The sequence below is a fragment of the Mesoplodon densirostris genome, chromosome 15, assembly GCF_025265405.1.
Source record: "Mesoplodon densirostris isolate mMesDen1 chromosome 15, mMesDen1 primary haplotype, whole genome shotgun sequence".
NCBI classification, from domain to species: Eukaryota; Metazoa; Chordata; class Mammalia; order Artiodactyla; family Ziphiidae; genus Mesoplodon; species Mesoplodon densirostris.
Window position 1 is genome coordinate 38887722 of NC_082675.1, and position 25321 is coordinate 38913042.

Genomic DNA, 25321 nt, shown 5'->3' on the forward strand with positions numbered 1-25321 from the left:
CCAATCAACAGAAGCAATTCTCCCCCTTCAAAGAATGGTGATAATCACACATCAGAAAAACATAATGGTTAAAAGAAGGATTTAACAGGCTTATTTGGTAGTGGATATAGTCTACTGTTATGCTGACAAAAGTATGTCTGACCACTGTGAGATCCAAACAATATTTTCGAAGTATTACCTGGAAATTTACTCTCCCCTGTATCAATTTTTGCTTGACTGAGCAGAGATGAAACAGTAGTAGTGGTATTTTCCACTGGTTTGTTTTCAAGCTTAGATTCCAAACATAGGCTGCAATTCTAAGCACATATAATTCAAAACGTTAATATTTGCTTTTATATCAACCTTTGGGTCTCACCCCAATATTTTCAGTGAATTTTAGCACTATACTAAGAAAATTTAATATATGGAGTAATTCACACAGATATGCCTTAAAAGTCTCTTTATGATCTCCCTACAAGCTACCCTTCTCAGCATCAACTTCTATTATTCCTCTTCACACTAGATCAAAAAATTTACCTCTCCAACAGATATATTCCATGTTTGCCTGGCTCTATACTTTTTCTGAGTTTCATCTACCTAAACCTCACTGTCCATTAATAGCCACTGTAACATCTCACTACTGAGCACTTAAAATGTGGTTAGTATGACTGATTTATTACAAATGTAAATCACACACCAGATTTTGAGGTGTTAGTACAAAAAAGTAAAACACCTCAGTTTTTAAAATTCATGACACACTGAAATAATAGTATTTTTATATGACAAGTTAAATAAAATCTATTAATTTTACCAATTTCTTTTTTTTTAATGTGGCTACCAGAAATTTTTAAACGATTTATGTGGCTCACATTATATTTCTACTGGATAGCGCTAATCTAGAACACCTTACCCCCTGTATAAACTCAAGTCATTACTTAAATATTAACCCCTCCCATGAAGTCTCCTCAAAGTTTTCCCATCCCCTTTCCCCAAATTTTCCATCTACTTCATCTCTGTCTTTCATGCCCTTATCACTTCCTATTTTGAATTAGTTGTTTTTTATTAATCTCCTATAACTCATAAGAGCAAAGACTATTATTATTTTATTTATCTTTGTATTCCCAAGAGCCCCTAAATCAGAACTCTGTCAAAGCAGATACTAAATAACTACCGAAGGAAAATACTACAAACTCTATCAACATTAGCTGTCTCAAAGAAATGGAAATGAGGAGGTGAACAATTAACTTTCTATGTCTATGTAGGTGTGTGTATCTATCTGTATTGTGATTGCTACAAAGAACGTGTAACATTATTTTTGAACGTTACATTTTTGAAAAATGAACATTATTTTTGTCATTAAAAAGCAGAAAAAGTGGGCTTCCCTGGTGGCACAGTGGTTGAGAGTCCGCCTGTCGATGCAGGGGACACGGGTTCGTGCCCCGGTCCGGGAAGATCCCACGTGCCGCAGAGCGGCTGGGCCAGTGAGCCATGGCCACTGAGCCTGCGCATCAGGAGCCTGTGCTCCGCAATGGGAGAGGCCACAACAGTGAGAGGCCCGCGTACAGCACAAAAAAAAAAAGAAAGAAAGAAAAAAAAAAAAAGCAGAAAAATTAAAAACAGTAAGAACAATTAATTACATGTTACTACTTAATCTCCATTAGGAAGTTAGTAAATTACTAGTTTAAAAAACAAATCATAAAATAATTGAGCTTTAAAATTCATAAAATCCAAATAATTTAAATTCAGCCCAAAAAATTCAGAGAAGGGCTATCATATGCTCAGCCTTATCAACCATCATCATTTTTCAGTACTGAGATTGACACCATATAATAAAAAGAGCAAAATTACAAGCAGCCACAGAAGTTTTCAAATGATTTAAGGATTGTTTTTTACATTCTCCTATTTCCCCAAGTATAAATCCAGCTAGATTCTGAAGCCAGCCAATCTCAGTTCAAAGCCTGACTCCATCACTTACATGGATCTCTAAGCCTCACTTAAATCTCTAAGCTTCACTCTCCTCACCTGTAATATATGGATAATAACAGAAGTCATGCTGTAGAATGTGGTGACAATTATATGAAGCTCTCCTCTGCCTAACAAAGAGGCAGTGTTCACTAAACAAAAGCTACTATGATGGCTGAACTAAAACATCTTAGCGTTTATGGGAAGAAGAGAAATTTCTAAGTGACTAGTACAATGTAAATTCCTTAAAGGTAGGAAACATCATCTTCTGTAGCTTTATTAGCACAGTGTCTCAGATGCAGCAGGAAATCAAATATGTCTTGAAATGGTGTGGTCACCACCACATCTCCTGACCACTCTGTGATAGTAATCACATTGTTGGTATCAGTGAAGTGCTTTAACAGAGGAAAATATAAATAAACTGTGGTATATTCCTTTACAACTATTAAAATACCCATGTATTAATAAATATCAAATGTGCTCATTGCACATCAAGTTGCAAAAAATATGTATATATAGAATATACACACACAAACTATGTTAGCATTTATATAAACGTTTAAAATACAAATAATGCTAAGTATTCTTTATAATAGATATATATACATACACAGTGAAATCAAAAATAAAAATATAAAATATCCATACCAACTTTAGAAGCATATTTAACTCTGGGGAGAGAGGTGAATGGAAAGTAGAGGGAAGTATGGTCTTTATATCTGTAATGCACTTTTCTTATTTTAAAAGACCTGAAGTCAATAAAATGTTAATTTTTGTCAAATTTGGGTGGTAGACACAAGTATAATGTTGGTCTCTCTGTAGTATTCTAAACGTTTGAAACTCAAGACTTCTCATGTAAATTTGTATGTAAATAAAAATTTTAACACAAGTTTCATAGGACTGTTTCTCATAACATTCCTCAAGATAGAGGTGTTGCATAAATCCAAAGCACATCTCAGTAAAAGCAGCATTATAGAAGATCAAAATAATGTAGTCTAACTAAACATCTCTATTCTAGTAGTTAGTCCAAAGGAATGGATTTCTTATTTCTCAATATATTCCCCATAAACTATCTGCCTTTTGAGTTTTCACAGGTATTTATGCAGCAAGGAGTTAAAAGATACACTCTGCAACTACACCTGGAGTGTAGCTGTCAATTTTTGAAAGGCACACCCTGAAGAGAAAGCCACTCTGTCTGCAAGAGGCCACACTTATTATTCATTCTACCACTCACTACTTAAATTACTATCACTATTTGAAAAATTGTCTTCTAATTGATGCTTTCATTCACGTTTGCACAGAAAATAAAATCTAAGAGTACCACATTGTATCTGTTCCCTTTAAGTTCTTTCAATTTTAGTCCACGAGAGTAGACAATAATCTATTTTCGGGACTTCTGACACAAGCCCTAACTCCTTACTCAAATTTGCTTCTAGACCCAAATGCCTCAAAAGAGAACTTTAAATCACTCCTAAAACTTTAAGGTGACTTGACTTTCTTCTCTACCCACGATTTTTTTCTCAAATGATCTTCTAATATTCAGAGTTATCTCACTGTAGAAAGAATGATGGGCTGAGAATCAGAACACCTGAATTCAAATCTATTTGCACAACTAAACATGTGACCTAACCCACATTCCTCTATTGCTCTCAGCTTTCTCATTATAAAATTAAATAACTAAAACAAATTGGTGGAGTTCTAAAAACCAGTATTATACAGCGCTAAAGTTTGACACATATAAAATTTCTGCCTATTGCTTTTATATATTGGTATTTTACCTATGACTTAATTTGGAAAGAAATGGGCTCAGCTGTTTTTATAAGGTTTCAAAACTACTTCTCAGATAATCATTCAAGTTTCCTCCAGCTATTTAGATTCTGTTTTTCAATTTACTTTTCCATTTTAAAAATCCTTGGCCACTACAATTTTATTCTTAGCCTGAGGACTGAATTATTTACATCTTTCAGACATTTTATACAAGTCAAACCAAAAGGCATCTCTACTATTAAAAATGTTTAATTTTTTAATTTTATCTGGTGGGGAAAGTTGAGTTGTGCCAGCTGAAATTAATTTTAACAACTTGGTCAGAATTGGGCCCAACTTCAAGTTCTACATTTTAGTCACTCACTATGAAACATAGTTTCTGTGGTTACAATTAATAGAAAAAGGAAACAAATCAGTGTGTTAAAGGAAAAAGAAAAAGCTAGACTTCAACAGGTTTATGCTTCACATAAAATAAAAATGAAGGGTGAAAATAAGGAAACAATGACAACCATTCATGTAAATATGAGACATCTAAAGGTGTCAGTAAGTTCTATCACTCACTACAAGATTGGGTTAATAAAATAGAATTCCTTAACATTTTACAACTTAATTCTTAAGTTAAAATATGTTGTAAACACTTAAATATTATCAGAAAGTACTCAGACACCTCTATGTACATGATGAAAATAGATTACCTTATCTGGTGTTGATTCAAAAGAATCTTTCTTCTGGTTATCCAATGGCTGATGAGGAGGTGGTTTTATCTGATTACCCAAACAACAATTTTCAGGCGGCTTTTTGGGGGTTTTATTAATGTCAACTGTAATATCATTAAGTTTAACTTCTTCAGAATTAATTTCTTTCATTTCTTCCTGCTGGCAAGCTTTATTTTTATCATCATGTGGTTTTGACCCTAAAAATGTACTTTGAGTCACTGGATGATGCATTTCTAATGCAGGCAGTGAAAAACTGGGTCGTAATAAGCACAATTTAGGGGAAAATTGAGAGTCTAATTTATTCTGCTGCACAGAGTTAAATTTTGAGAGCTTAATTTTAGTCCAGTTGGAGTTCTTTTTAGTTGAATTGTTTATTCCATTTAGAATACATTTCACAGGCTTTGTTTTTCTACTGGGGAAGAAACGATTACACTGAACATCCTGACTTGTTTCCTTCTGATGAAGTATTTGTCTTTCAGTATCAGTCTCTTCCAATTTTATTTCTGTAGGCTTCTCTTCCTTTACATTTTCCATTTGTGAAGATTCCTTTTTTACCTCTACAGTATCTGACTCAATTTCACCAGCAATTTCTTCACAGAGCTGGAGAATGCTCCCTCGTTTGCTCTTTCCTGCTTGCTCCAGCTCATTATCTATACTTTGTTCAGGCACTGATGGCTGTGGACTTTTTTGGGATTTTGCACTAGCATTCACTTGTGTATGAACTGACTTCTTCATCTCATTCTTTTTAGAGACCAATGAAGTAGCCATTTTTGATCTTTTTATCTCAGAAGAAGTTACAGGCACAGATTTTGTTTCCTCTTTTCTAGTATTCTTCTGAAGACACTTTTCAGATCCTTTTATGCACTGAGAACTACAAGTATAAGCTGTCTGATGCTCTACTTTGCGTTTTTTTCCTTTTGGGGAATTTATTACTTCATTAGTTACAGAATTTTCATCCTCTTTAGAATCAGACTTTATTTCCAGTACTTTTCTTTTCACATGTTTCTGATTTGTTTTTTTATTAGATTTACTCTTAGTATTGCTACGGTGCTCTTTTTTTGTTGGTGGCAAACTCTGTTTAACTGCTTGAACTTGACCCTGAATGTCTCTATTACGCAGAGACCTTGTTGAAACCTCTGTTAACTGTTGTAGTCTTTGTGATCTCCGATTAAGCTGTTCATCTGATTTAGGGGTTTTGTGCACTGACTTTTTCTGAGATAATTTCTTCTGCTTTGTAGATTCTTGTTGTGAATGTCCCTTTACAGTCACCATATTTTCATTAATAGGTTTACTAGCTTTTTTATCACTGGATGCTGACCTTGTGCTCATGCATGTTCCTAATTCAGGCTGATTGACTTTATTTTCATTGGAAGATTTAACCAGTGATTTCATAGCTTCCTTTGAACCTGATTTTTTTACTAGATTCTTTTGAGAACCTTGAATTTGTGTTTCTAGATTCTTATCTTCACTCTTTTTAATAACACTGGAGGAATTTTCTTTTGATTTCTCCTGAATGGACATCATTCCTGAGTAAGGTCCTCCTTTTCTGAGTAGTTTTTGAGATTTTTGTGTCCTGGTAGTTGTAAATGTTGAATGTCTAGTATTATTACTGAGCAGCAGGTCTTAAAAATCAACTGATACTGATAAACATTTTCAACAAAAATACTAGTTTGCTAAGATTTCTGTCATCCTTACGGCATGAGAAAAGCTGGCATGAAGGCTGAAAGATATTTGCTTTACTTTGGACGAGGCAATAGAAATTTGAGGAAAATTTAAATCTAATCTGATATTTTCAGAACTTTTTATGAAAAAATTTTTATTCAAGTTTGACCTATTTTGTTAATTTTATTCAATTAATATCAGTTTTCAGGCCTAGCCCTATTACTGGAGGAGTTATTTATCACTGACCTGTCTGTTTTGACAAAGTTTTTGAAAACTTTTTTCTTCTGAAGTCTACAGTTATTGGACTTTGATTCACTGGAAACATGTCTTACAGTTAACACGTTTCTTTCCTTGTTTGTTGAGTCTGTTCGTTTAAAGTTCTTATCTAACCACTTCCGTTTAATAAAATAGTCTATTAATATAGATTTCCTTTTGTGCTGCCATTTCTGGAAAAATAAAAAAATAAAAATTAAATTTTGTACAATTCAAGAAATTTAGCAATGCTGATACTATACAGAAATAACCATGACTTACATAAACTCTAACTTCTCTTTTTGAATTATTTAGTCTGTATACTTAAGGCTAACAGAAAAAAGTATCCCAAGTACAGTCTTTTAAATAATGGAAAACCTGTCTTATGTAAGCATAGAATAGTTGAAAATTAATCTATTCCTTGAGGTTACTTACATTTCCTTTCCCACAAGAAAGAATTGATCTTTCAGCCACCATAACTCATAAAAATTTGACAAAATCATTCCTTATAATTTCAACACATTACACAGCACCTAAAAGTAAAATATTTTAAAATGTTTAAAAGGTACAAAGATGTAATCATTCATTGACATCTCATCAAATCTATTAACCAACATGTTAATCTATACTCCATAATTTTATCCTATCCTACCATTAGTCTTCAGAGCTCAGTTTACACATATAGCACTTAATTTTAGTATTTCTAACCTGAAGTAAACTATGGTACATGCATCCAATGAAATACAACATTTCTATTTCATTGATGAAATCCATTTTATGTTTTAAAATACAAAAAACAATTCATAAGATAGACATATAATGGTTAAGCTAGTAAAATCCTATTTTGAGGAAAAACAGTACAAATAACTATATTCATAGAAAAACAGTGACACAGTAAAAAAGGCAGATTTAAACACACACATTTACCTCTACTCTCATGTAATACCCACTAAAAAAAAAAGCAACAGATTAAAACGAAGCAAGACAAAACCATAAACCCAAAGGATGAAGAACAAAAGTGTAGATGATAAAAATTAAATGTACAGAAGCTACAAAGAAGGACAAATAACTAACCTCCAGACTCAAAAAAAACTGATCCTAAACTAGAAATTGAGGAAAGCCAAGTGAGAAGCAGCTCTACGTAAACCACAGAATCCCTCAAGAAGCAGAAATTGGCAGTACCAGGAGATGGGATATGGGGAGGAAAATGGGACTCACAAAAGGGGAAAGACTGCCACATAGCCATTCCAATTACTACCACCCAGAAGACTACCCCTGCATCACTCCCTAAAGACTGGTATAAATTTTTGGAAGGAGTAAAACAAAAGGTCTTTGGTCTGTGGGCTCAACAGTCACAGCTGAGGGAGGAAGTATCATACTGACAACAGAGGGAATAAGTAGCAGTACACATACTATTACTGAAACCCAGTCCTTCCACCCCAAACCCTCTTTGCCTACTCAGAGACTCCCAGAGGACAGCAGCCTAGCCTATGCCTTCTAGGAAGGAAACTAAAAGATCATTTTCTAATGAATTTGACAAAACTAGAGAAAAGACCTAAAAAATACTGATAGGGCCCACAGTCATTAATCACAGACATACACACACTCCCTCACTCACACCCTACCAGCAGGAGACTACCCACCATCCAAACACAGTTTCCAATCAGTTTTTAGTGCCTCACTTGTAACCATAAGCAAAACCAGAATCACCACGTACAAGAGGAGAACCTTAAAAAAACAGGGAGGAAGTAGCTTGGAAGAAAAAAACAATGCACAGACAAAAACTAAAAATAAGTTAATTCATTCACGAAACAAATATATAAGAGATTCAACTCAATTCCAGGCAAAATTCCCACAGGCTTTTTATACAGAAACTGACAAGCTAATTTTAAAACTTATGTGAAAAAGCAAAAAAACCAAAAACAAAAAAAAACACATACAATAGTCAAAGCCCTTTAAAAAAAATTCGAAATACACTATCTGATTTCAAGACTTACTAAAAAGCTACAGTAATCAAGACAAAGGGACACAGAGATCAATGGAAGAAAATCCAGAAATAGACCCATACATTTATGGTTAGTTGAAAGAAAAGTCTGAAAAAAACAGTGTTGGAACTACTGGATATCCAAGTAGAAAAAAAAAAAAATCAACACTTCACGCAACACACAAAAATAAGTTGAGACTGATCACAGACATAATGTAAAACTATAAACGAAAAAAAAAGGCAAAATCTTTGAGACTCTGAGGTAAACAAAGATTTTTTAGGAAGGAATCCTGTTCATTCCACATAAAAACTTGTCCAAAAATCTTAAAAGCAGCTTTGTGTACAATAACCAAAATCTGAAAACAACCCAAAAGTCGGGTGAATGGATAAACAAAAAAGTGGTATGTCAATATAACAGAACACTCCGCAATCAAAGGGAACAAACTACTGGAACCACATGAATGAACTTCACATGATGCTGAATGAAAAAGGCTAGACACAAAGACTATACAAACTATGATTCTACTTTTTGGAAATTCTAGAAAAGGCAAACTTATCTACAGTAACAGAAAGCAGATGAGTCACTGCCTGGGGTCAGGAGTGGAGGGAGAGATAGACTTTTGGAGGTAATGGAAATGATCTCTATCTTGATTATGATGGTGGTTCCAAGAGTGTGTAAATCTGTCAAAATCCACCAAATTGTACACTTTAAAAGGGTACAGTTTATTATACATAAATTATGCTTTAATAAATCTGTCTAAAAAATAGAACTGTAAGTAACTGATATGGACCTACAACTGAGCAACACTGTTAAACCAAATAATGCAAGGTGCATAACAGGGTATACTTCCCTTTGTGTAAAAAGAAAAATAGGGAGACAGTGGGAGGAAGGAAAGATATAGAAACATATGCTTGTTTATGCACACAACAGGTATGGAAGGATACACAAGAAACTAGTAATAGTGAAGACTTCTGGGAAAGAGAACTACGGGACCAAGTGTGACAAAAAAAAACTTACTTTTCACTAACTACCCCATTTTATTATGTAAACATATAATCTTGTTAAAAAAAGTTACATTTCTCTGAATATATTAAGTATATTTGGCACACTGACCAATTATCTTTGAAGGCACTGAATTGTAATAGTATAGGCCACTTACCTTCCTGAAATGAAAATCACATATAACTTTTTTCTTCAGGTTGATGGATGATGCTTCTAATGAATGATGCTTCTAATAACTTCCTGTGTATTTGGCTGTTAATCTTTAAAAAAAAAGAATTCTATAGCTAAAGTAAAACAATCTATTAAAAAACATGAGAATACAAAAACAGTATTGTCTATTAACTGTCTATTAAGTATTAAAACAACTTAGACTAAGCTAGACTAAACAATGGCCTAGTGACGATTTTTCACTTGACATACAAAAATCATGCAACTCAATATGGTCACCATCTCATTTTTTATACCATATAATAGATTTGGTTTTTCTTCAAAAATATCCACTACCTTCTATCCCAAACTCCACCTCCATGTAAGGAGTATATTATTTTCCTTCCCATCAGATGCTTAGCTTGACCATATGTCTTACTTTGGCCTCATGGTGGACAGAGCATACTCTCCTGCCCTCATAGCCTTGTCTCTGATGATTTGCCCAATGGGGTGTTAGCAGAAAGTATGCAAACAGAGGTTTGAAATATCTTTGTGCAGTTGGTCTTGCCCTCTTGTTACCTCTGTCATCACCATGAGAAGAGTTTCAGCAGATAGATGCTGCCCCTTCAGCCTAGGCCCCAGAAGAAACACAAACAGTAAGACTTGGCCAAACCCCAAATGAGGTGCCAAGCCCAACCCACAGGGAGAATTAAAGCCCACCCACACACCCACAGCTAAGCCTAAGTCACCTAACCCACAGCAGCTCTACAGATATATAAGCAAAAATAACTGCTGTTTTAAACCACTGAGCTGTAGGGCAGTTTCTCATTCAGCAATAACTGATTAATACATACTGCAGTTAAATTTTCTGGGAAGCTCCATATTTACCCAAGATAAAGCTTCAGAGGTACAATAACTTGAAAAAACAGAAAATTCATTTAATTTCCTTTATTACTTTAGTGCCAGGAATTTTAATTTTAAAAATGAATTACCTTACTTTACTTCTTTTCCTTGCAATTTCTAAACATTTTAACATTTGGCAGTTGGGACCTACCATAATAAAAAGGTTAACTGATACACAAATCTACAGTACTTGTCACTCACCTGTTCAGGTATGCTAAGATCACTTCACTTTAGTTTGCCCTACGTGTTAAATCATTATCAACCTAGCATTATACAACTTAGTAACATCCCTTTCTATTAAATAAAATCTTGCAATCAAGGACTGAAATGTGTTCTCTAACCTGTTAACAAACTGACAAGATCCCTCCACAACCCAGAGCCAACTTATTAATAGAATTCTAATAAAATCAATATTGGGGCCAAAAAACAATAATCAAACTTAACATGGGACTTCCCGGGTGGCACAGTGGTTAAGAATCCGCCTGCCAATGCAGGAGACACGGGTTCTATCCCTGGTCTAGGAAGATCCCACATGCCAGGGAGCAACTAAGCCCGTGCACCACAACTACTAAGCCTGCGCTCTGGAGCCCACGAGTCACAACTACTGAGCCCACGTGCCACAACTACTGAAGCCTGTGCACCTAGAGCCTGTGCTCCGCAACGAAGAGCAGCCCCTGCTCGCCGCAACTAGAGAAAGCCTGCATGTAGCAACGATGACCCAACAGAGCCAAAAATAAAAAAATAAAAACATAAAATGATCACTTCAGAAAACCCACAAAAACATTTATACAGAAAGATAATTTACAAGATATGTTAGAAAGTACCTGAGAATTTAAGAGTACATCCAATTCCCCAACAGTACATTATAATAAAACATACTCAAATTTTAATCATTAAAATATTTAGATTACATCACCCAATATATTTTTAAGTTTAAAGTGATTTTTTTATTTTTTATTTTTTGCGGTACACGGGCCTCTCACTGTTGTGGCCTCTCCCGTTGCGGAGCACAGGCTCCGGACGCGCAGGCTCAGCGGCCATCGCTCATGGGCCCAGCCGCTCCGCGGCATGTGGGATCTTCCCGGACCGGGGCACGAACCCATGTCCCCTGCATCGGCAGGCGGACTCTCAACCACTGCGCCACCAGGGAAGCCCTAAAGTGATTTTTTTTTAAATCATTTTATAATCGGGAATTCCGTGGCAGTCCAGTAGTTAAGACTCTGTGCTCTCACTGCTGAGGGCCTGGGTTCAATCCCTAGATGAGGAACTAAGATCTCACAAGCTATGTTGTGTGGTCAGAAAAAAAAAAATTTTATAATTGAGATGTAATTTGAGATAGGACTATAAAATTCACCTATTTATAGTGTACAATTTAGTATGTTTTAGTATATTCAGAGTTGTACAACAATTGCCAGTAGTTCCAGAATATTTTCGTCACCCCAAACCCATTAGCAGTCATTCTCTATTTCTCACCCCCCTTCCAGTCCCTGGCAATTACAAATCCACTTTCTGTCTTTATGGATTTGGCTATTCTGGATGTTTCATATAAATGAAATCATAAATACATGTGGCCTTTTGTGGTAGGCTTCTTTCACTTAACATAATGTTTTCAAGGTCCAAGCAGGGTTGCAGCATGTTTCAGTAATATCTTGTGCTTTATGGCTAAATACTATTCCATTGTATAAATAATCACATTTTGTTTGCCTATCCATCAGTTGATGGATTGTTAAATGGGCTGTTTCTACTTTTTGGCTATCATGAATAATGCTATGAATAATCCTGAAGGAGTTTTTTGTGTGGTTTTTTTTTTTTTTTGGCAGTATGCGGGCCTCTCACTGTTGTGGCCTCTCCCGTTGCGGAGCACAGGCTCCGGATGCGCAGGCCCAGCGGCCATGGCTCACGGGCCCAGCCGCTCCGCGGCATATGGGATCCTCCCAGACCGGGGCACGAACCCGTATCCCCTGCATCGGCAGGCGGACTCTTAACCACTGCGCCACCAGGGAGGCCCTTTTTTTTTTTTTTTTTGTGGTACGCGGGCCTCTCACTGTTGTGGCCCCTCCCGTTGAGGAGCACAGGCTCCGGACGCGCAGGCTCAGCAGCCATGGCTCACGGGCCCAGCCGCTCCACAGCATGTGGGATATTCCCGGATCAGGGAACGAACCCGTGTCCCCTGCATCGGCAGGCGGACTCTCAACCACTGCGCCACCAGGAAAGCCCTCTGAAGGGGTTTTTATGTGAACATGTTTTCAAGTTTCCTGGGTATATACCTAAGAATATAACCATTGGGCCATATGGAAACTCTATGTTTAACTTCTGAGGGACTGTTTTCCAAATCAGCTGCAACATTTTACATTCCCACCAGCTATGTGTGTGGGTTCCAATTTCTCTACATCCCTGTTAGCATTTATTATTAATTTTTAAAATTTTAGTTATCCTTTTAGGTGTAAAGTAGTATCTCATTGAAGTTTTAATTTGTATTTTCCTAATGAGTAATTATGTTGAGCATCTTTTCATGTGCTTATTGGCCATCTGTATTTCTTCTCTGGAGAAATGTCTATTTGAATCTTTTCCTCATTTTAAAAATTTGGTCATTTTTCCTTTTATCATTGAGTTGAAACAGTTTTCTTCCTGGATATTAGACTCTCATCAGATGTATGAACCACAAATATTTTTCTCCAGTTCTATTGGCTGTCTTTTCACATTTTTGATAAGAATCCTTTGATGTACAAAAGTTCATCCATGGATGAACACTTAGATTGTTTCCATAACTTGGCTATTGCAAATAACACTGCAATGAACATGGGGGTATATATATCTTTTTGAGGTAGTGTTTTTCATTTTCTTCAGGTAAATACCCAGAAGTGGAATTGCTGGATCATATGGTAGTTCTATTTTGAATTTTTTTTTTTTTTTTGCGGTATGCGGGCCTCTCACTGTTGTGGCCTCTCCCGTTGCGGAGCACAGGCTCCGGATGCGCAGGCCCAGCGGCCATGGCTCATGGGCCCAGCCGCTCCGCGGCATATGGGATCCTCCCAGACCGGGGCACGAACCCGTATCCCCTGCATCGGCAGGCGGACTCTTAACCACTGCGCCACCAGGGAGGCCCTATTTTGAATTTTTTAAGGAACCTCCATACTGTTTTCCATAGTGGCTGCACCAATTTCCATTTCCACTAACAGTACACAGGGTGCCCTTTTCTCCACATCCTTGCCAACACTTTTTATTTCTTGTCTTTTTGATATCAGCCTTTCTAACAGGTATGAGGTGATATAGCATTGTGATTTTGATTTGCATCTCCCTAATGATTAGTGATTCTGAGCATCTTTTCATGTTCCTGTTGACTCTCTGTATGTCTTCCTTGGAAGAATTCCATTCAGATCTTCTGCCCATTTTTTATTTGAACTGGTTTTTTTTTTTTTTTTTTTTGCTATTTATTGAGTTATATGAATTCATCATGTATTTTCAGATATGTGATGTGCAAATATTTTCTCCCATTCAGTAGGTTGCCTTTTCATTTTGTTGGTTTCCTTTGCTGTGCAGAAGCTGTTTAGTTTGATGCAGTCCCACTTGTTTATTTTTGCTTTTGTTGTTTTTGCTTTTGGTGTCAGATTCAAAAAATCATCACCAAGACTTATGTCAAGGAGCTAACTGCCTATGTTTTCTTCTAAGAGTTTTATGGTTTCAGATCTTATGCTCAAGTCTTTAATCTATTTTGAGTTAATTTTTGTGTATGGTGTATGATAGTGTTCCAGTTTCATTCTTTTACATGTGGCTGCCCAGTTTTCCCAAAACCGTTTACTGAAGAGACTGTCCTTTCCCCTGTATATTCTTAGCGCTCTCTCTCCCTTTTTTGCCACGCCACGTGGCTTGTGGGATCTCAGTTCCCTGACCAGGAATTGAACCTGGGCCATGCAGTGTTGTGAAAGCCTGGAACCCTAACCATTAGGCCACAGGGAACTCCCATTGGCTCTTTTTTCAGTTAAGTTTTTAAATGAGGAAATGTGACTCCTTCAACTTTATTTTTCTTTTTCAAGATTGTTTTGGCTTTTTGATATTAATTTTAAGATCAGTTTGTCAATTTCTGCCCAAAAAGTCAGCTAGGATTTTGATAAAGAATTGCACTGAATCTGAGGATCAATTTGAGGAATACTGCCATCTTAATAATACGTCTTCCAATTCTTGAACATAGATATCTTTCCACTTATTTAGGTCATCTTTAATAATTTTAAACAATGTTTTGTAATTTTCAGTGTACAAGCCTTGCACTTCTTTTGGTTACATTTATTCTTAAGTACTTTATTATTTTTTATTCTACTATAAAAGGAATTGTTTTCTTAATTTCCTTTTTGGATGGTTCATCACTAGTAGAGAGAAATACAATTGCTTTCTGTATGTTGTTCTTGTATCTTATAACCTTGTTGAATTCATTTATTAGCTCTAACAGGTTTTTCTTTTTGGATTCCTTAGGATTTTCTCCATATAAAACCACGTCATCTGCAAACAGATATAGTTTTACTTATTCCTTTCCAATCTGGATGCCTTTATTTCTTTTCCTTGCCAAATTGTCCTGGCTGGAACCTCCAGTACAATGCTGAATAAAAGTGGCAAAAGCAGATATCCTTGTCTTATTGCTGATCTTAGGAGGAAAGCCTTCAGTCCTTCACCGGTAAGTATAATGTTAGATACAGGCTTTTCATAGATGCTCTTCTACTGCAACTTTGTTGAATGTTTTTATCATGAAAGATGTTAAATTTTGTTAAATGCTTTTTCTGCATCTATTGAGGTGATTATGTGATTTTTTCCCGCTTTATTCTATTAACATGGTATATCACCTTGTTAATTTTCATATGTTGAACCAACTTTGCACTGCTAGGATAAATCCCATTTCGTCAGGATGTATAATCCTTTTTGTATGTTGCTGGATTCAGTTTGCGTGTACTGAGTTGAGGAATTTTTATGTGTGTATTTATAAAAAATATTGAACCATAGTTTCTTTTCTTGTGATGTCTGTCTAATTTTGGTATCAGGGTTTTACAGTGGCCTCATAGAATTAGCTAAGAAGTATTCCCTCCTCTTGCATTTTTGGGAAGAGTTTAGGAATGCCTGGTGTTAATTCTTTAAACACTTGATAGAATTCACTGGTAAGGCCATCTGGGACTGAGTTTTTCTTTTTGGATGATTTTTTGGTTACTAATTCAATCTCTTTATTTGTTATAGGTCTATTCGGATTTTCTATTTCTTCTTGACTCAATCTCTTTCTAGGAATTTTTTCATTTTATCTAGGTTATCAAAATTGTTAGTGTATTCAACTGTTCATAGTATTCCCTTATAATCATCTTTTATTTCTGTGAGGTTGTTAGTAATATCCCCTCTTTCATTCCTCACATTAGTAACCTGAGTCCTTTTTTTCTTGTTAAAACCATTTTTTAAAAAAGAGAAAAGCAAACTAGGCTACCTTTAATTTCTAGGCACAACAGCAAATCAGCCGTTTCTTTAACTGCTCTATAGCACACTGTCAATTCTGTATATTGCTCCAAATTTCATGGAGACAAGAAAAACACTGACCTTAAGCAGCAGCTGTTTCCATCCTTCTAATCCCATCTCTCATTCTTGAGAAGCAAAGTCTCTGTGAACCAGCTGCCCCATATGGGGTAGCTTCCAAAGACAGAATTAAGTAGTAACCCAAAGCTTCTACTTATTTTTAATTTTCACTCAGTTTCTCCAGATACACAAGGGGAGGGGGTCCTAACCAGAGGGACCTGTGTTTATAATCTATTTTGAGAACTTTATGCTTGATATTAACAGACCATCCAACTACAATTTCTGTATCCTTAAAATAGGCAGAACACAGAGTAGCAGTGCATTACATCTATGCAGTACAAGATGCACTTGGAAGAAGTGGAATTTTCACAGTAGGAAAAAAAAATGAGTGTCCTCCACCAACAGCCTCCTTCTTGGATTTGTGCCCAGTATTCAATGGGTCATGATCATTTCTGTTACAGGTCTCAAAAGCAGGAAGTAAACAGGGGCAGCAGCATTCATCCATCTACGTTCATGTACAGATTAGAATGTTCCTTAAATCACCCAAAGCTTAAGGACAAACAGAAATATTAGCAAATTGAAGGGTACTAGAATAAAAAATTAGTATTTGTTCTGGTGTATATCTGCTAGAAATGATACAGGTTCCCACCCTGCTGAGTACTACCATTGGGCTCCTATTTTTTGACAAGGTGGGTAGTAAATGGGAACTCAAGACAAAGATGCAGGGACATCTAGGGCAGACGCAGGGAGGCTGAAAACTCTATAAACTCCCAAATCCCTTGCCTACAAAGGTACACCCACCCCCAAACAGCCTTCTGAGTTAAAACCTTTCAGTTACTGCACCTGGAGCAGGTGCTTCAAAAAGAGATACATACCAATTCTCCCCAGTCATATGAGAATTAGATCCCAACACAGTCCAGAGAAATAAGAGACCAGTCCTAGGAGGAAACAGTCTCTACACTAACCATCAACAGGAGTCTGGAGAACAAGAGTGAATCTAAAGGTAATAAACCAAGAAAGATGGAATATAAGGCTTGGTAAGACCATTTATTGTCATGGGTGGACTCACATGATATTCTCTTTCTTCAAAGGGGCAGATAGCAAACATTTTAGGCTTTGTAGCTCACATACAGTGATGATTACGTATTCTTCTTTGGTTTTTTGTTTATTTTTTTTTACAACCCTTAAAAAAAGGTAAAACCATTTTGAGGAATGAAGGAAAGGAGGAGAACTGACTAAATTTGGCCCAAGGGACAAAACAGTTTATCAGCGCCTGCTCTAGAGCACACCAAAGCATTAAATAGTCTGTTAAGGGATTTCCCTGGTGGTCCAGTAGTTAAGACTCCGTGCTCTCATAGCTGAGGGCCTGGGTTCAATCCCTGGTCAGGGAACTAAGATCTCACAAGTGGCGTGGTGTGGTAAAAAACAAAACAAAACAAAAAACCAAGAACCTTAAAACAAAAAGCAATATTAAAGAGTCATATCTTAATGATAAAAGCTTCAATTCAACAGGAAGATGTAACAATTTCAAACTGCACACACCTAAAAACGTAGTCTGAAAACGTGTAATTCCCAAATTGACATACACAGTCCCCTAAGTAAAAGAACTACTAGGAGAAATATATAAATCCAAAACTGTAACTTAGAGATTTGGCAACACCCCTCTCAGCAAGTGATAGAAAAAGCAGACAAAAAAACAAAACAAATGAACCAAAAATTCAATGTACAGAATTATGAACTAATTATACAGAATTATGAACAAGACAAGTAATTTTAAATTTGAACTAATAAAGATATACACAGGGTATCCCTAGTGGCACAGTGGTTAAGAATCCGCCTGCCAATGCAGGGGACACGGTTCGAGCCCTGGTCCGGGAAGATCCCAAATGCCGCAGAGCAACTAAGCCTGTGCGCCACAACTACTGAGCCTGTGCTCTAGAGCACGCAAGCCACAACTACTGAAGCCCGCGCACCTAGAGCCCGTGCGCCACAAGAGAAGCCACTGCAATGAGAAGCCCAAACACTGCAACGAAGAGTAGCCTCCGCTCACCGCAACCAGAGAAAAGCCCGCGCACAGCAACAAAGACCCGAGGCAGCCAAAAAATAAAATAAAATAATTAAAAAAAACAAATATATACACAACATTATCCCAACAATTGCAAAATATATTCTTTTCAAGCACACATAGAACATTTACAAAGGTGTCCCCAAATACAAGTCCTAAAGCAAGTCTCCACAAACATCTAAGGAATGATACCACAAGTGCTCTCTGATCACAATGCAATTATACTAGAAATGAATAACTCGTAAAACTCTAAGTAGAAAATGCCCAGATGTTTGGAAATTTTAAAAATCTATTTTACATAAACCATAAGAAATCCCATTTAAGAAAACCACAAGGTGGGTGAACCTGCCCTACCAGATATCAACACTTACTGTAAAACCACAGTAATGTGTGATATTGGTTCAGGGATAGACAAATAGACCAATGGGACAGAACAATGACACAAAACAGAGTGCCCAGGGATTTCCCTGGTGGTCCAGTGGCTAAGACTCCGCACTCCCAATGCAGGGGGCCTGGGTTCGATCTCTGGTCAGGGAACTAGATCCCACATGCTGCCAACTAAAAGATCCCACACGATGCAACGAAGATCCCAAGTGCCGCAACTAAGACCCGGCAAAGCCAAATAAATAAATAAATGTTGGAACAAAACAAAACAAAACAGAGTGCCCAGAATCAGGCTCACGTTTATGGTCAACTGGTTTATGATATACAATACCATAGCTGGGAAAATAGATTTTTTAAAGAAATAGTGCTGGGACAACTGGATATCATATGGGGAAAACAGTGAAACTGGATTCCTACCTCAAACCATATACTAAAGCAAATGCCAAATGGACTGATGATAGATATAAAATGTAAAAGGTAAAACATAACCTACAGAAGATTAGTATGTACAGATTATATTATTAAAATCCTACAAATCAATAAAATAGCCAATCAAAGGAAAAAACAGACAAGAAATTTGAACAAGCTCATCACAAAAAAAAAGAGGAGGAAGAGAGATGAAAAGAGAAAGAAATCCAAAAAGGCAATGGAAAACCACCACAATGGGCTAAAATTTAAAAGTCTGAGAATTCTGGGAATTTCCTGGCAGTCCAGTGGTTAGGACTCCATGCTTCCATTGCAGGGGGCACAGGTTCCATCCCTGGAACTAAGATCCCACAAGCTGCATGACAGGCATCCCCCCAAAAGTCTGAGAATTCAAAGAATGTAAGTAATTTGCTGCCAGTGGCAGTATTAACTGCACAAACACTTTAGAGAACAGGCCAAGAGAGCAACCAACCCACAATGAAATAGATGGAATGAAGGATCCCAAAAGGAACCTTCAAGGTAGTATGGGTGGGTTAGAGAAGGGATTGGACCTGCTGTTTGAGTACAAAAAATAATACTGTCAGACATGTGACATTTGGGGAGAAAAATTACCCTAGCATCTTAGGAAATTAAGCAAAAGAAAAGTGAGGCAATTATTAACTCCACGAAAAAATGAAAAGGGGGATATAGTTTCAGAAAAATACTTAGCTCAGCAGTAAACAATATTTACATAGTTATAGTACCACTCACTACTGGCTTAAACAATTTGAAATGTAACTCTATTAAGGTATATGGGGAAGAAAGCAGGAGAGCCAATTCTCAACTATGGAGGCAAAAAGTCAATAACATCTGAAGTTGATCAATCAAAATATAGAAGCTATTGCATACCACCAAAACTATGGAGCTAAATATAAAGAAAACAGCTAGGAGAGTGAAAGTGGCAGCTCCTGGAGAAAGGTACTGGGAGATGCAGAAAGGTGAGGAGTGGGATGATATTCAACGCTGTAAGGCTTTTAGTGCAATTTGACTTTAATAATAATGCACATGTATTACTTTGAAATTTTTGAGTAAGTTCTCCACTTTTATTGCACTTCTGTCCATTTATCCTGACACTCAACAGGTCAGGCATATAAAGGTTTTAACCATTTTTTAAAATTTAGAATGCACATGCAATGTATTTTAAAATCTCACCAAAATGGAAATTTTGAAAATAATTTATCCCAATTTACTCAATAGGTCAAAGAAAATGAGAACAAAAAGAATCTAGCATCTAGAAATGCAAGAGAATATAATTTGAAATACAAAAAAATTAAACTCACAGGAATACTATTCATAGAGAGATTTTTACTGAACTACTAAACATCTGAAACTTTAACATGTCAATAACTGAACCCCTAATCTTGCCTCCTAAACCTAAAGCTTCCAAAGGATTTTCCCCCTCATCTCAGTAAATGACATGTTCATCCTTAACTGTTTAGAACAAAGCCTTGGAGTCATCCCCAACTTTTCTCTTAAACTTCATATCCACTCAAGCCATCATTAACCCACCTACCTTCAAAACACATCCAAAATCTGACCACTTAGCATCTCAACCACTACCACCCTGGTCCAAGCTATCACTATCCCTCCCCTGGATTTCTGCAACAGCTTCCTAATTGGTAACTGTGCCTTCAGCCTTGTTCCTCCCTCCCACCCCCCACTTCAGCTTCTTACACAAAACAGCCAAGGTAGTCCTTTTAAAATTTAAGTCAGGCTCCATTATTTCTCTGCTCAAAACCTTCCAGTGACTTCCCATCTCAATCAGAGCAAAAGCAAAGGCTCATATTAACTATTAACTACTTCCTAGTTTTTCCCCTGGTCACTCTGCTCCAGTTATCTTGGCCCCCTTGCTATCCCTTGACTGCATTAATCATATTCCCACCTGAGACTACAAAGTGTTCCAGGCAGAACGAACAGCTCTGCTTTCAAATAACTGATAACTTTTCTGTTCCAGAATGCAGCAAAAAAACAAGTTACCCAAAATAATACAAAATTTGTCTTGATAACAAAACTACTGTGCACACATGTGCATGTGCACTCACACACTACACACACATTTCTAATCTCATATACAAAAAGATACATGAAAGCCTTAAATTAAAACAAGTTAGCATTTTTAACACAACATGGGCATAGCCAAGTGGTCCACCACTACCAAGTAAAATTGATAAAAGGAACACAGAGATAACTGAATTTTAGGAATTCTACTAATACATGACATCAACCAGTCAAACAAAAACAACTACCCTATCACCTCAATGTAACCACCCCCATGCCCACCAGAAAAACACTTCTTAAAATCAAACAGCCCTTTTTCTACACAACCCTAGGACTATTTTGCCCAACCTGCTTTTGATATTTCATACATCATTGGAAACTTCTAGTCATCTCAAGGTGTAGTAATTCTGTCAAAAGATTTACTGCAGAATTCAGCTCAGTACACCTCTCAATTCCAAAATAATTTACTTAAGGTCTATTTCCCCAACTACTTCAAAAGTCTCTTCAGTTCCATAAAACACTGGTACAAATTCAGAAAGCCATCCAACCAGCTGGAAAAGATTTTGCTTCTGAGATCACAGGACAACTTTTCAGCAGTCCTCAGTTTGAACCTGGCATAAAGCAAAGACTAAAATGTCTATCAATAGCATCATTTTTCTAACACCGAAGACCTTCAATTTGCATAGATCCAGTCTCAAAGGCCCTACAAGTCATGCACATCCACCAACCAAATGCAAGCTCCTCATATTGGTTATCGTTTCCTTTATTATCTTCCTCCTGACTCTATTTCCACAGTGGATCTCACTCTTTCTTAACCCTCTCCTTTGCAAGCCCACATAAACCCTTTCCCAGTGAAAATATGAATCTTGAGGTCATCCTGGATCATTCACGTGGGCCCTAAATCCAGTGACAAGTATCCTTATAAGAGACACTCACAGGGAGACAAACACAGAAAGTAGAAAACAACGTGAAAACAGGCAGAGATTGGGGTTCTGTGCTCACAAGCCCAAGAATGCAAGGGCAGCCACCAGAAGTTGGACAAGGCAAAAAACAAACTCCCCTCTAAAACCCATAAAGAGAGCATAGCCATACCTACATCTTGATTTCTGACTCTGGGCATCTAAAACCGTGAGAAAATAAATTTTTGTTGTTTTAAGCCATTAAGTTTGTGGTAAATTGTTACAGAAGACATAGGAAACTAATACACCTCCTAAGCAGGCTGTATCACATCAAGGGACCTACAGTGTTCCCAGCACAGCAGTTTTTCATCTCACATGCAAAATTTTTTCCACTTTTCTTTTAAGGTTTATGCCATTCTGCTCTTATATCTTCTTTCTTCACTATAGTAATCTATTGATCACCAAAAACTCTTCAAGCATAATCTTCTTCTCAAACCGAACTATTACAAACATCATAGGTTTTAAAATTCACATGAATGACCAAAGGTTCTTAATCGCCTAAACTCTGATAACCTACCAATTCTTAGTCCATTTCAACTACACAATCCTTTTGCCACACCCAAGAGATAAGAAAAATATTCACTGAAAATCGGAGTCTGGTGGCTTGTCAAGTTCATAACCCCTTTCTGAAAATTCACCATGCCCACATGTACCTGCTTTAAAAAAAAAAAAAAAAAGTGGAGGCCCTTAGGTAGTTCATAAACAGTTATATTCTGAAACTCCTGCCCCTATGCCCCCAAAGAGATTACTGACCGAAGAGCAGCCAACATACAGTCACTATAATGCAAGGTTTCCAATCTCACCACTACTAACATTTTGGAGCAAATAAAATCTCTGCTGGGGGTGGGGTGGTGGTGGTGGTGGTGGCTGTCTTGAGCATGGAGGGTGTTTAACAGCAGCACCCCTGATCTGTACCTGCCAGATACCAGGAGCACCTTGCCCTCAGTTCTGACAATCAAATATATCTTCAGACAATGCCAAATATTCCCTGGGAGGCAAAAATCACCCCTGGTTGAACATTTGGCTTACCTCGTTTTAATTTCCCCAGAGGAAATTTCTCAGCAACCTTCTGAGTCCTGAATTATCTTCAGGTTTCTATAAGGCCTAGTGTTTGGTGATTCCTGTTTTTTCCTTGCACAAGATCTGGCTCTACAAATAGTCTTCTCTTCTTCCTTATTTCTCTGTGTATCCTGCCAATCCATTCACACACTATTTAGGGTAATCCAAGTATTTCTCACCTTCTAAAACGCCCAATTAATACTTACAGACTAAAAAGCATTTTAAAGAACATAAACTAATTACCACTAACCAAAAACATATAAAATGTCACAACTGAAGCAACAATAAACCATTAACAGAATGCAACAAAAACACACACAGTAATACAAGGTATTGTCCCTAATAAATTTTTCCAAACATTCAAAGACAAACTCTACTACACTAGATTTATAACAGATATTCAGTAAAACTCAACATTATTCTCAACATTATTAGTTAAAACTCTAAAAAAGACAGACATGGACAATTTAATTTTTTTAATTCTCTTCTTCCACTGGCCTCTTACAAATTAACATTCCCCAAGTGTTGTTCTCTTACCACAAAAGACACACATTAGATAATTTCATCTATATTCATACTTTCAATTACTACCTGTAAGCCATTAACATACAAATGAATATCCCCAACACAATTTCCATCCCTAGTGATATGCAGATATCCAACAACATACTGGACATGTCCATCCTGATGTCTTAAAGGCACCTTAAACTCAACTATCTAACAGTCAGTTCATTCCACTATGTCCGTTCTCCACAATTTATGATTCTACCATCCACCCACATCAAGAAAATAAAACCAAAAAAAAAAAAAAATTTTACACGACAGCAACGATGACAACAGTAACGTTTACATTAGCAAAAATACCAGAAACAGCCCAAATGTCCAAAGGAGAAAAAAAACAAAATGCCAAGGTAGAATTTTGATAGTCATTAGAAATAAGAAATACATAAATTGCATAAAGTAATTTTGTAAGAAAGAGATCAATTAATGTGTCATATATAAGTATTCTAACACAAAGAAAACACACTGAAAGAATACACACTAAAACATCAACAGTACTTACCTGTAGGGTGGTAAAAGATGGAGATGAAAGGGTATACAGAAAATTTTTTAAAATACCTTCCCATTTTACTTATATGTTTATGCAATGTTTGAATCTTTCACATCAAAAAAGAATGTACTTATCAGTCGTGAAATAAATAACTATATAGGGCTTCCCTGGTGGTGCAGTGGTTGAGAATCCACCTGCCAATGAAGGGGATACGGGTTTGAGCCCTGGTCCGGGAAGATCCAACATGCCGCGTAGCAACTAAGCCCGTGCGCCACAACTACTGAGCCTGAACTCAAGAGCCTGCTAGCCACAACTACTGAAGCCCACGCGCCTAGAGCCCATGCTCCGCAACAAGAGAAGCCACCGCAATGAGAAGCCCGCACACTGCAAGGAAGAGTAGCCCCCGCTCGCCACAACTAGAGAAAAGCCCGTGCGCACAGCAACGAAGACCCAACGCAGCCAAAAATAAATAAATGAATAAATTTATACATATAAAAAAACTATATAGTGTTTATATCTATGTAAAATATATTGGGAAAGGTCAAAAGTGAAACTGGATGTCTACACAATAACCTGTACACAAATGTTCAAAGCAGCATTATTCATAATAGCCAAAAAGTGGGCATAACCCAACTGTCTATGAACTAATGAATGGATAAATAAAACGTGGTATGCCCATATAATGGAATATTATATTTAGCCATAAACGGGAATGAAGTACTGATACATGTTACAACATGGTTTAACCTTAAAAACATTATGCTAAGTAAAAGAAGCCAGTCACAAAATGCCATGTGTTGTTTGACTCCATTTATCTGAGATGTCCAGAACAAACAAATCTTCAAAAAAAGAAAGCAGATTGATGGTAGTAAGTGGGCAGGGAAAAAAGAAAATAAGGAATAACATGTTAGTATAGGTATTTTCAACATTTTTGGAATGATGAAAATATGCTAAAATTAGATAGTGGTAATGGTTGCACAACTCTGAATATACTGAAAACCCCAGGGTTGTATTCTATAAGGGTTGATTATATCTCCATAAAGCTATTACCAAAAAAGTGAATCTGAAATGAAACAGACTTTAATATGCATCTGACTTTTTAAATAAACCTAAATTTGTCTTATGAAAATTATCTATTTTTGTTTTTGAAGAAAAATTTCATTTAGTGACCATGATCACAACAAAGTTTCAAATACTAGTTGAAATGATTTAACAAAATAAAACAAATTTCCATGTCAACAGGATTATCCTTCATCAAAACTACTAGTATTTATTTAATAACTCAATTTTCTGATGGGTTAATATAGTCTACAATCTATTTTAAACATAAACAGTGACAGATGCTAGGGATCAGCATATTTTCTATCTCAAATACCTTACAGAGAAATTATCTAGGTATTATATATCTTCTAAAGTAGAACTATATC

At 36.6% G+C, this 25321-nt stretch overlaps 1 protein-coding gene across 2 annotated transcripts in view; it reads right to left on the bottom strand.

The window, feature by feature from the left end:
- ESCO1 (establishment of sister chromatid cohesion N-acetyltransferase 1) overlaps window positions 1–25321 on the bottom strand; it is a 67145-nt gene that overhangs the window by 37277 nt on the left and 4547 nt on the right. For both annotated transcript variants that reach the window (XR_009534517.1, XM_060118823.1), the window contains exons 2-5: window positions 9480–9582; window positions 6771–6868; window positions 4401–6529; window positions 179–296 (exon numbers count right to left, since the gene is read on the bottom strand). Coding sequence is in view for 1 of the 2 variants with exons in the window: in XM_060118823.1 (XP_059974806.1) it covers window positions 179–296; window positions 4401–5945 (1663 nt within the window). In the remaining variant the exon portion in view is untranslated. The remainder of the gene's footprint in view (window positions 1–178; window positions 297–4400; window positions 6530–6770; window positions 6869–9479; window positions 9583–25321) is intronic.